The sequence below is a fragment of the Electrona antarctica genome, assembly GCF_951216825.1.
Source record: "Electrona antarctica genome assembly, chromosome: 2".
Classification (NCBI taxonomy): Eukaryota; Metazoa; Chordata; class Actinopteri; order Myctophiformes; family Myctophidae; genus Electrona; species Electrona antarctica.
The window spans coordinates 13,498,810-13,511,523 of NC_136807.1; the positions used below are offsets into that span (position 1 = coordinate 13,498,810).

At 45.0% G+C, this 12,714-nt stretch overlaps 2 protein-coding genes across 2 annotated transcripts in view; both read right to left on the minus strand.

Annotated features, from left to right (window-relative positions):
* klhdc8b (kelch domain containing 8B) overlaps positions 1 to 12,714 on the minus strand; it is a 167,641-nt gene that overhangs the window by 27,776 nt on the left and 127,151 nt on the right. The window lies entirely within an intron of this gene.
* LOC306935177 (ATP-binding cassette sub-family E member 1-like) lies at positions 2,902 to 4,701 on the minus strand (the record flags this gene model as incomplete). Its single annotated transcript, XM_079518096.1, has 1 exon — positions 2,902 to 4,701. One exon carries the CDS (start codon positions 4,699 to 4,701, stop codon positions 2,902 to 2,904), a length of 1,800 nt encoding a protein of 599 aa, XP_079374222.1.

Genomic DNA, 12,714 nt, shown 5'->3' on the forward strand with positions numbered 1-12,714 from the left:
CCGGTTTTATGCCCTTTTCTATTGTTAATTGCCTCAATCTTATTCTGTTTGTTTGCTGATGTATATGTGTGTATATTTTATATGATTGTATCTCTGCCTTGTAAAGCACTTTGCGATGCATTTCTGGCATGAAAGGAGCTATATAAATAACGTTTATTATTATTATTATTATTATTATTATTATTATTATTATTATTATTATTATTATTATTATTATTATTATTATTATTATTTACGGTTTCTTCCTGGAGGCTGAAACCTTGACAGTCAAACGTGCCATTGAAAAAAACAGTGATATAGTGACATCACAATATCATCCCCTCCTCTAATCCCTCCTCCTTTATCATAGAACAACAGCTGGGTGCAGCTTCAGTTCAGGTGGATCACCACCCATCACCACCCACCAGGCAAACCAGGCATACTTAATGAACTGATGGGCGTGTCCACATAAAAACGACATTTTAACAGATACTGTACACTATTTAGGAAAAAAATCTTCCTCCTTATATAATAATGATCCGTGATGATCATATTTTAGGGTGGAAAAAATCACGGCACTCCATCTTTAATAGTGTAAGATATATAGATTTGGGGGCATAATTAATATATTATAGAAAACAAAAATAGCAGACCTACAAGCTCACAATGCATCGCATCGCGACACATTGTGAGCTTGTAGATTGGCTACTTTCAAATGGCCAAATGTTTTATAGGGATGAAGTGGTTTAATGTATACGTTTTGTAACAATAATCAAAATCTACAAAGTAATTAATTAGTAAATAAAGTTCTCAAATAACTGTATTGGAGTAGTGGAGTAGAAGTAAAATGTGATCATTGCAGAGGCAGTAAATATCACAATAAACAGTAATTTGCCCATTTGATAAGGTAACATGGCCAGTAGGCTACAATCATTTGTATATCATTTATTATGACTTCTAGACAATATTTTTGGAAACCAATGGTCACTACCAAACTTTTATGCTTAGGACATTTTTATTGCGACCGCAGAGATTGCATTTACTATGAAATTGTGCATTTCCCGTCAGTCAGTCAGTGTATCACTCAAAATCCCCATATATGGGAAAGCCCCGTATATGTGTCCAAATTTGAGGGACTGCCATTTAATCTTTTAGAATTTTCGTTTTTTCATGTCATATGAAAGCAGGGAATCATAGCTTCAAATGTACATATTGGTTGTTCAGTTTGACCCACCCGTTTTGGAGATATGACTTATAGAGTAATGTCTTGCAGAAAACAGCGAGTTGAGAAAACAGGCTTGAAAGGTTCACTTCTGTGGTCTGTAACATTACACCTAGCTACATGTTTAAGCATTTATTTCATATTTACATGTTGATTTCAGCTCTGACACTTATTTCAGACATGCTCTAGTATGTGAAGAGTCTGCCTGTGCTATTAACTCATATTGGATATTTTCTTTGTTTTGTTTTGTTTTTCTCAAGTAGACTATACAGACAAATCCACAGAGCACTGCCCTGTAGTTGTCCAGCAACTCTACATCTGACCTCAAACTTCAAATCCTTAGATATGGATATATGTCAGAACCTGTTCTGACATATTCCATTTGTTGATCCTTCCCCATCCATCCTTCCTCTTCGATGTCTCCCTTTTGACTGAAACCTGTCCATTCAAACTCTAGACGGGACTAGAGAACTAGAGTTCTCAACAGGCCCGGAAATTAAGGCCCTCATCAAACCCTGTACACTCAAGACAATGTCCACGCTACCACCCTTAGATCTCCACATATGGAGCTGACCCGTTCTGACATTCCATATGTTGATCTGACATCACCAAACCCTGTACACTCAAGACATGCTCCTTATATGGCCACAGTACATAATGTATTCCACAAGGCCGAAGGCATGGGGAGACGCAATGGAAAATGTACGTCATAATGTGTCACTAACGTCATATTGTCTCTTTATTGTTAATGCCGTTTAATGTTTGTGTTTGCACCATTTGTTTTACATCACCATTACTTCACCTAATCAACATGAGTTAGAATTTAATATATTAGCGCCCCTCACTTCACACGGGTGTGATTTCTTTATATTACTCCTCCAGATTCTGTCCAATAATCCCGCACATTTTTACACAGTATCTCTATAGTCATGTGTGCTCAAGACAGATCTATCCAATATTTCATATTCCATCCTAATTAGTTAACACTGGCTTTCAAAGTTTGCAGTATTGGCCCGTTTTGAACAAAAAGCCTCAAATCATGAAAGCAACGTGCAATTTACGTGAAGTCTTTCACGCACTTTCCTACTAGGCTGAGGAATATAGCCCACCCTTTTCACATTGGCCTGTTATAGCGCCACCAACAGGTGGATTTTTGTAAAACACATTTTTGGAACAAAATGCCTCAAATCATCCAATTGCCATCCAAGGCGTAAGAAGAAATGGCACCCTTTTCACATTGGCCTATTATAGCGCCACCAGGAGGCCACAACCTCACCTGCCCTGGTGGAGACCTGTGCCCCGAGGGGCACTTTATCTAGTTCCATATTGATCTGATCCCCCATAAGCTTTATTATTGATTTTATTTTGCTCCTTTTTTCCCTTCTTCAGCGATCCTAGGCCGGTTTCATGCATGAGCAGTGCCGTTCACTTCTTCCATACAGGCGGACTAAAAATCTGAATAACTCTAAATCTACGGAGCTCTCCATGGTTTTCACAAAACGTGTGATGTTCGGAGGTCTTTTCTGATTGTCCGGTGATCCCAATTGGAACATTGGCGTTTTCTAGAGCAAGGATGGCCTCATTTTAGCTCGCTAGCATTGACACTAATTATTTAGCATCTAAGATGGACGCCCAAAGAAGTAGATCCGGATCGGCAGTCAAGCGTTGGCTCTCTCTCTTTCATGGAGAGAAAGGCCTGTTTAGTCATCCAGGAAGAAGTAGTTTCCACTCCTCTTTTGCTCTGCATCCTTTATGGAATGCATCTTGTTGATTCTTGGTCTGTAGTTGTTGGGGTCTCTTCTGAAGGTGATCTCCAGCTGAGCGAGGAACCTGTTCATGCCTGCGAGTAAGGTCTGTGGTGTGTTGGCAGCTGTGCTCTTGGATGGGATACCGTCAAACACAATGACGCGGTCCGCCAGATAGGTGGCCATGATGAAGTCATGTTCCACCACAAAGGCTGTCTTCTTCGCATGGAGGATGAATCGTTTGATGACCCTGGCGGCCACTAGACGTTGCTCCGAGTCCAGAAAGGCAGAAGGCTCGTCGATCAAGTAGACATCGGCCGGTTTGCCCAGACACAAGGCCAATGCTACCCTCTGCAACTCGCCTCCAGACAAGTTCTGAACGTCCTGGTCGATGATGCTGTCTATCTGCATTGGCTTCATGACGTCTGAGACAAACTGGGGGTGCATGTAGGAGTCCCGGATCTTCTCGTGCATCAGAGCTCTCACGCTGCCTTTGAACTTGGGACTGATCGTCTGTGGCTTGTAGCTGACGTTCAGGATGGGTACGTCTCCTCCTTCGTCTGGTTTCAGACTGCCGGCCAGCATTCTGATGAACGTGGTTTTGCCCGTTCCGTTCTCTCCTAGCATGACCATGATCTCGGAGTCGGTGAACTCTCCCTCCATGATCTCCAGGCTGAAGCCTCCCAGAGCCTTCTTCATGTGGGGATACTGGTAGTGACACATCCTCTTTATCTCCTCCTCGCTGGCCGTCTCGGCCACCTTGAACACCAACGACGTCTCTCTGAAACGCAAGTTCTCCGTGGGTATCTTGCCATCCAGGAAAATGTTGATGCCTTCCCTGACGTTGAAGGGCATGGTGACCACTCCGTAAGCGCTGGGCACGCCATACAGACAACAGATGAAATCCGACAGGTAGTCCAGGACACTCAGGTCGTGTTCCACCACAATGATGTATCTGTCTGAACTGATGAGCGAGCGGATGGTCACGGCAGCTTTTAAACGCTGCTTCACATCCAGATAACTGGACGGCTCGTCGAACATGAGGATGTCGGCCTTCTGGATGCAGACGACGGCAATGGCGAAGCGTTGCAGTTCCCCTCCCGAGAGGTCTGCCACATTTCTGTCTCTGAGATGAGTCAGATCAAGCTGTTCGCAGACCACAGTCGCTGTGTTTGTGTCGTCCTTCTTGCTCAGGATGGCTCCCACGCTCCCCTTGACGGTCCCCTTGATCCGGTCCACGTACTGAGGCTTGATGATTGCTTTGAGATCTTCCTCTAGGAGTTTGGTGAAATAGTTCTGCAGCTCTGAGCCTCGGAAGTAGGTGAGAATCTCCTGCCAGTCCGGTGGGGTAGCAAACCTTCCCAGGTTGGGTTTCTGTTTTCCAGCCAGGATCTTCAATGCTGTGGACTTCCCGATTCCGTTGGTTCCTACCAGACCCAGTACTAACCCGGCTTTGGGGACTGGTAATCTATGCAACTTGAAGGAGTTGGCACTGTATCTGTGGGTGGTCTCTTTCTCGAGGTTGCTTGGCAAGTTGACAATGGACAGGGCCCCAAATGGACACTTCTTTACACAAATCCCACATCCGATGCAGAGGGATTCAGAAATCCAGGCTTTTTTGCTCTGAGGTGTGACCTCTATGCAGAGTTTACCCATTCGGACCACTGGACAGTTCTTCTTGCATTCTTGCCGGCATTTCTTTGGCTTGCACTTGTCGTCCTTGACAATGGAAACTCTAGTGTTCTTTTCTGACATCTTCTGTTGTCGGGTTGTGGGTAGAGCAGAAATCTCTCCGAACAGCTTGATCTATGTCCACCTGCCGTGGATATAACGTCAATTTGGCGTTTAATGCTTATTGCAGCGCTCTCTGCAGGGAGCCACTGACGGGAGGACGTACTTCTTGAAGTGAAACTGTGCGACTGAAGTCAATGGGGTTCTGATCTCGGTGAAACCTTGCCCGAAATCGGAGTCATATCATGTCATAGATATGTCATAATAGACTTACTGATGTCATAGATATAACTGACTGATGTCACGGATAACTGACGTCACGCAGGCTGCTCAAAGGAAGTCAGAGATCCCCACATTAAGAGCCACGGTGTTCCCATGTAGTTGTGCGTGTGTGTGTGTGTGTGTGTGTGTGGGGGGGGGGTCCACAGATGACAGTAAATAAATACATCCATATGTCGCACTCTGTGCCCAGAGTGTGCCACGCCTGGGTCGCCTCCCTGATGCCCCCCGTTCCCCTGGTGAGTCCATGATTGTCAGTATGGGCTCCACCCGGATTCACAGGTGTTGACCTAATGACGGCCTATAGTTGGCCAGAGACTATTTAACCCAATTAGGCCTGACATCAAAATTAAAAAAATGTCTTCTAAATCCTGACAGTTTTCTGAAAAACCTCATGTTTCTATATCAGTGGTTCTCAGTATTTCATGTCAAGGACCCCAAACATTATATGTAATTGGCTGCCGACCCCCATCTGAAAATATGTTGTTCCAGGGACCCCCCCAGAGGCAAAGATTTGAGTTAAAAACGTTGGCTCTGAAAGAATATATATTCAAAGATTTGCCCCACATTTTCACGATTTTTCAAAAATAGCAGACCTACAAGCTCGTAGCCGCGCTACGAGCTTGTAGATCTGCTATTTTTCAATAGCTAAAGTATAACATAATGAGTTAAACCACCAACAGGGGTTCCCGTTTTGAATGGGTTAAGACTGTGACTGCTTTCTCTGCTGGGTCGTCGATTGTCAGGCTGTGGGTTTGCGGGTTATGTTTATTCGCCCTGTGAGGTGTACCTCATTTTGTTGCGACGGTAGGTCGCAGATTATTATGAAAACTGCAAAACGCGTCCATCAGTCAGAACACGCCTCCATATATTGTTGTCAGTCCACGCCTCGTGACACACCTTATGTGACATGATGCCTCGTGACATTACAAGGTCCATATATGGGCATTCCCAGACGATACCCATATACAATCACTGTTTGTTATGCCCATATATGGAGATCCCTGATGTCATCGATATTAAGCCCATATATGGAGATCCCTGATGTCATCGATATTAAGCCCATATATGGGAATGTCAATATATATGGCCAGTCTGTGACAGTCTCATGATAACCAGTGTGGTTGCCGCAACACGAGTCACACTTGCAAATCAACCAAGTTGGTAGAACACATGGATCTCCATATATGTGGAGCTGACTATCATCACATGGATCTCCATATATGAAGATCACAACACTGACCTCATCAAACCCTGGATAGCCATACATGGGTTGACATACTAGATCTGCATATATGGAGCCGGCCAGCAACTCTACATCTGACCTCACTGACACCAGATGAATAGTTTAACTCCTGCTTCTCAACTGTGCCGTATTAAGAAGCTCTGTTGTTTCACCCTTTAGGGCGAGGTCGCTTCTCGCCCTCAGGGCGTCTTACTGGTATTGTGCATATTTGAAATAAATTAGTTAATGTAATTATACATAAATGTAAGATATGTGTTCCGCTGAGTATGGTAATCAGCATTTGGTTTCTATTAATAAATATGCACTGTACAACTTGCCAATAGTGTTCAGTTACCACTAAGGTAAGGGGAGTGAAAGGGGATAGTGTTTGCCATAAAATGGAGAAAGCACCAAGCTTCCTCTCTACAAAAGGCCTCACTCACACAGCAGGGGTGCTGATAAGGGTGTGAACAGCCACCAGTCGTGTAAACAAGAGCCACTAGTCAGCATTACTAACCCAATGACTGTGTTTAACTATAAAACATTATGCCTGCATTTATCTAAAGGTGGATATGTAATCCCAATGCCTAAAAGGAATGTAAATGACTAATGTGTTAAACCCTAAATAAGAGAGGGGGCAAACTGCCATGAATAGCTGAAGTCAACGACAGCGCCACTATTTCCTCCAAACTGCCATAGATGGAGAGATAGCACCTCATGGCTCTCCACTGTCCTCCTCATGGACAGCCCAGCACTTCCTGGTCTTTCAACCAATAGTTAAGGTTGGCTGTGAGCCAACCACCGGGAAGGCTGTTGCCAGCAGCCAGTAGGGTTAGCTGCTTTAGACCCTGCCCACAGGGCAGGTCTAAAGAAACAGAGGTTTTAAAAGGCCTTGCGCCGGTTTCAGTAAGTTAGATTCAGCAACCAAGGAATGAATCCATACCTCTCCAGGAACGGAGAAGAGAGACTCGGATGGGGAACTGCTAATTACTGTTTATACTCCTGCTATCTCTGTTGAATACAAATGATTAGAACATATTATGGGAATGTAACAATGTATATTCTTGTGTTTCTATATCTATTTCAGGTTTAAAATCTATGCCACCAGCATATAACTATGCCACTATGCCAACGCATAAACCACTATGCCATACCTGACACTAACATCTGTCCATAAGACTACTTATAATTGGTTATGATAGGCACTTTTCACTGCCTTTAATAGCTCAATTAATCTGTTACCATACTTATCTAAAACCAGGCAGTCTGTGCGGATAAGCCATCAATAGATGTGTTAACTAAATGTTGTTTGTTGTATCCGATTAATTAATAATAAAGTTATAAAATACACTCTGTAGTCTTAAGTATGTCGGCGTGAATATTAACTAACGCTCTTCCGAGTTCTCAAACAGGCGTCTTCTGCCTACGGTAAAGTGTGATAACCACAGAATGCTAAAAAGATGTACAATATGCATAGTGGATGCATAAGTGAAATTTGGAAATCTTTGACATATAGGTTGTCTATGGTGTGGTATACAAAAATGGCCATAACTTTTTTCCACTATGTTTCCGGCAGAGCAGACCTCTCATTCTGTGGACCTTAATGACCAAATTAATAGAAAAAAATCACACCCGTGTGAAGTGAAGGGCGCTAATATTAATTCAAGTCTAATTGTCTCCACCAGGCCGAAGGCATGGGGAGAGAGTATGTTTTGCACTCCGTCCGTGTGTGTGTCCGTCCTTGTGTGTGTGTGTCCGTCCGTCCTTCCGTCCGTCTGTTACCAGCTAATCTCCGGCACCGTTAACCCGGTCGATGCCAAACTTTGCCCACACACTCCCTGGATGCCAACGATGAACCTCTGCCCCACATTTTCCAGAACGGCCTGTTATAGCGCCACCATGAGGCAGCTTTTCACATGTTTTACCTAAAACTGCACCGATCTGCGTGAAACGTTGCATGCACACTCCCTAGAGGCCAAGGACAAATCTTTGACCTGCATTTTCCGCATCTGCCTTTTATAGCGCCATCAGGAGGCCGACTTTTGTAAAACACATTTTTTGATATTACTCCTCTAGATTCTGTCCAAAAATCTCACAAATTGTTACACAGTATCTCTATGGTCATGTGCTCAAGTCGGATCTGTCGATATTTCATATTCCATCCTAATTGGCTATAATTGGCTTTCACAGTTTGCAAGATTTCCCCGTTTTGAACAAAAGCCTCAAATCATGAACGCAGCATGCAATTTACGTGAAATCTTTCACACATTTTCTTACTAGGCTGAGGAACCCTTTTCACATTGGCCTGTTATAGCGCCACCAACAGGTTGATTTTTGCAAAACACATTTTTGGAACAAAATGCCTCAAATCATCCAATTGCCATTAAAGGCGTATGAAGAAATGGCACCCTTTTCACATTGGCCTATTATAGTGCCACCAGGCACTCTGCATTTCCTCAACAAAATTAAGAAAATTGTTGCAAAAAACTAACAAACAAAAAAACATGTTTATATTACTCCTAAACATTTTGCCAAACATCTCACACAGTCCTATCCTCCTGGTGGAGACCTGTGCCCAGAAGGGCACTTTTTCTAGTTCATATGGCGTTTTTAAAACAAACATTGAACTAAAAATAAACATTAAACCTGTATAAAAACACAAATAAAAAGCATGTCATTGTCATGACATCACAGGTCCTCTTACGTTTTGGGTGCAGACTGGCTCCCCGGCTACTAATACAAATTTGTTCATAAGCGAACTTCAACAACAGATCATGTCTCCTGGCACTGCGGTATAACAGACAGCAAATTAAGCCTCGGTTTGACATACAGTACGTTGTAACAGCGGGCGACAGCCTGGCGTATTTCCCGGAAGTGCATTATTTGTCTATGGGACCTACTGGCGACAGCAGGCGAAGAGCCTCCAACTACTGGCGACAGCAGGCGAAGAGCCTCCAACTACTGGCGATAGCAGGCGAAGAGCCTCCAACTACTGGCGATAGCAGGCGAAGAGCCGCCAACTACTGGCGATAGCAGGCGAAGAGCCGCCAACTACTGGCGATAGCAGGCGAAGAGCCTCCAACTACTGGCGATAGCAGGCGAAGAGCCTCCAACTACTGGCGATAGCAGGCGAAGAGCCGCCAACTACTGGCGATAGCAGGCGAAGAGCCGCCAACTACTGGCGATAGCAGGCGAAGAGCCGCCAACTACTGGCGATAACAGGCGAAGAGCCGCCAACTACTGGCGATAACAGGCGAAGAGCCGCCAACTACTGGCGATAGCAGGCGAAGAGCCTCCAACTACTGGCGATAGCAGGCGAAGAGCCGCCAACTACTGGCGATAGCAGGCGAAGAGCCGCCAACTACTGGCGATAGCAGGCGAAGAGCCTCCAACTACTGGCGATAGCAGGCGAAGAGCCTCCAACTACTGGCGATAGCAGGCGAAGAGCCGCCAACTACTGGCGATAGCAGGCGAAGAGCCGCCAACTACTGGCGATAGCAGGCGAAGAGCCGCCAACTACTGGCGATAACAGGCGAAGAGCCGCCAACTACTGGCGATAAAAGGCGAAGAGCCGCCAACTACTGGCGATAGCAGGCGAAGAGGCTCCAACTACTGGCGATAGCAGGCGAAGAGCCTCCAACTACTGGCGATAGCAGGCGAAGAGCCTCCAACTACTGGCGATAGCAGGCGAAGAGCCGCCAACTACTGGCGATAGCAGGCGAAGAGGCGATAGTCGAACAGTGGGCGTGGAACAGTGGGCGGAGGAACGTTGTTCGAACAGTGGGTGGAGGAATGTCGTTCAAAAACATGCCAACACGTGACCCACCCAGGATAAGGCATCTCAACTGTCCCCGGGGAGGAGGCGAGGCGGCAGTGAATTGACGGTATATGAGTCTGGCCAAGCCAGGCTAGGTAAATGGTGCATTTAATTAAAAACGGGCATCGCGACAATAATTGTCGCGTTGCGCAGAAGACTCATTAAAATGCGCGAAAATCTGGAAATAATTCAGAATAATATAATTCATAACAGGGAAATAATTCATATTCACTGAACTCATTTAGAGTGTCAATACAGAGTGGTCGACGATGCAGATTGCACCGTGGCACTGATGGAGAGATGAGGCGAAGAGAGGACAGAAAATTACAGAGATTTACCAATTTAGCTGTGCTGTAAGCGGGTAATGCACTGTGAGAAAGTCACTTATGAGGAAATTGCTCGCAGTGCATTATTCCTGACTTATCGCACGCACGCACGCACGCACGCACGCACGCACGCACGCACGCACGCACGCACGCACGCACGCACGCACGCACGCACGCACGCACGCACGCACGCACGCACGCACGCACACACACACACACACACACACACACACACACACACACACACACACACACACACACACACACACACACACACACACACACACACACACACACACACACACACACACACACACACACAGCTGTACGTAAGGAGATAAATGTGTGGAGTGGAGAAGTCACTGCAACAAGGTGTTAGCTGACTGATAATCGGGCTGGAACAGCTCTGCTTTTCACCAGAAGAGAAGAGAATGTCAGGATGAGAGCGCCAGAGGCTGGACAGAGGAGAAGAGGATGACAGGATGAGGGCGCCAGAGGCTGCACAGAGGAGAAGCAAAGAGAGCAGACTACACTATTTTTCTGACTGCAGAATCACCTTCCTACCCACCCGGACAATAGTTCAAGCAGCCCCGGTCCATGCCACAACACTCCGGTCATGTGATCAACTTCAGCCTCTCCCCTTCCCCTCCTGAAACAGGACGGGAGAGGCGCTTTGTGTTTACAGTATCCCTAATGGCGGCATCTATGCCCTGTATACGATCGTAAACACTCCAGGCAGCCTTAATCACACGTCACACTGCATGAACACCCAGGATCAGCTTGCCTCCCCCCTCCCCTCCTGTTTCTTCCCCCTCCCCTCCTGGGTCTTGTGTGTATTTTCGGCACGCTGTGTGTTAAGTTAAAGTATCAATACTGCAATATAGAACTAGAGTCTGGATTTAAAAATGTACTTGAGTAAAAGTACAAAATGTACTCAAAGTACAAAAAGTAAAAGTACTCATGCAGAATGTCTCATTTCAAGTTTTCAAAAATCTACAAGCACACAATGCGTCGTGATGCGACACATTGTGAGCTTGTACATCAGCTTGGCAAAATCCTAACCATTATTTTAAACTGTTTAAGCTGTTGGAAAACGAGTGCCGCGCTACGAGAGATCTGCTATAATATTTTCTATTGTGAAAATGTGGTCAAATCTTTGAATATATTATATTCTGTCACAGTGAACGTTTTAACGTATATATTTGCTTCTGGGAGGTCCCTGGAACTAAATATTTTGAGATGGAGGTCGGTCGGCCAAATACATATAATTCTAGGGGTTCTTGACATGAAATAGTTTGAGAACCACTGATATAGAAACATAGGTTTTTCAAAAGAAAAAAGAAATAGCCTACTATCATGATTTTAAAAGACATTTTGTAGAATCTGGTCTCAGGTCTTACTTGGTTAAATATAAAACCCCACACAACACTGCACTGCAACATTCACTGTGCCTGGCAAGAGATTATTTCCCAAGAGTATACAGCAGCAGAAGAACAGGAAAAAATATAAAAATCACTGCATGCTCTTGGGAATCTTTAGTCACATCAGATGGAATATGATGCTATTTTTTACACAGACAAATGGGATGTGATAATGTGACAATCTGGCTTCAGAACATCCCACTCCACTGACACATGCCTCCTCTATTTGAGCGACCACATCAAACACAAGGTGGATGCTGGCAAATACTGCGGCATGGTCATACTGGACCTCCAAAAGGCTTTTGACACAGTGAACCACTCCATACTGGTTAACAAGCTAAAAGCAATTGGTTTTGATAGCACATCAGTGAGCTGGATGCAATCCTACCTGGAGGGGAGAGAACAGATGGTGGAGGTGAACGGAACACTGCCCCCCCCCCCCCCCCCCCCCCCCCAGTGAGCTGTGGTGTTCCACAAGGAAGCATACTAGGGCCTTTACTGTTCCTAATATATGTAAACGACATGACATCAGCTTGTGACTGCAACTTGTTCCTGTTCGCAGATTCAGCACTGCTAGTCTCGGACAGGAACCAACTGCAGGTTGAAAAGGCCCTCAGCTCTGAACTCGGTAGAATCTGCACCTGGCTCGCTGATAACAAACTATCTTTACACCTGGGAAAAACTGAATCCATTCTCTTTGGATCAAATAGTAACCTCAGCAAGGCAGATGGATTCTTGGTTAGAGTGGGTGACAATATTATCACACGAAAAGATGAAATTACCTACCTAGGTTCCATTCTGGAGGCTAATCTTTCCGGTGATAAAATGGCCACCAACGTAATCAAAAAAGTCAACCAAAGAACAAGATTCCTTTACAGGATCTCATCACTGCTCAACAAAAACACCTTGAAGACCCTAACAGGAGCCCTTGTACAAGGTTTCTTTGACTATGCATGCACCTCTTGGTAC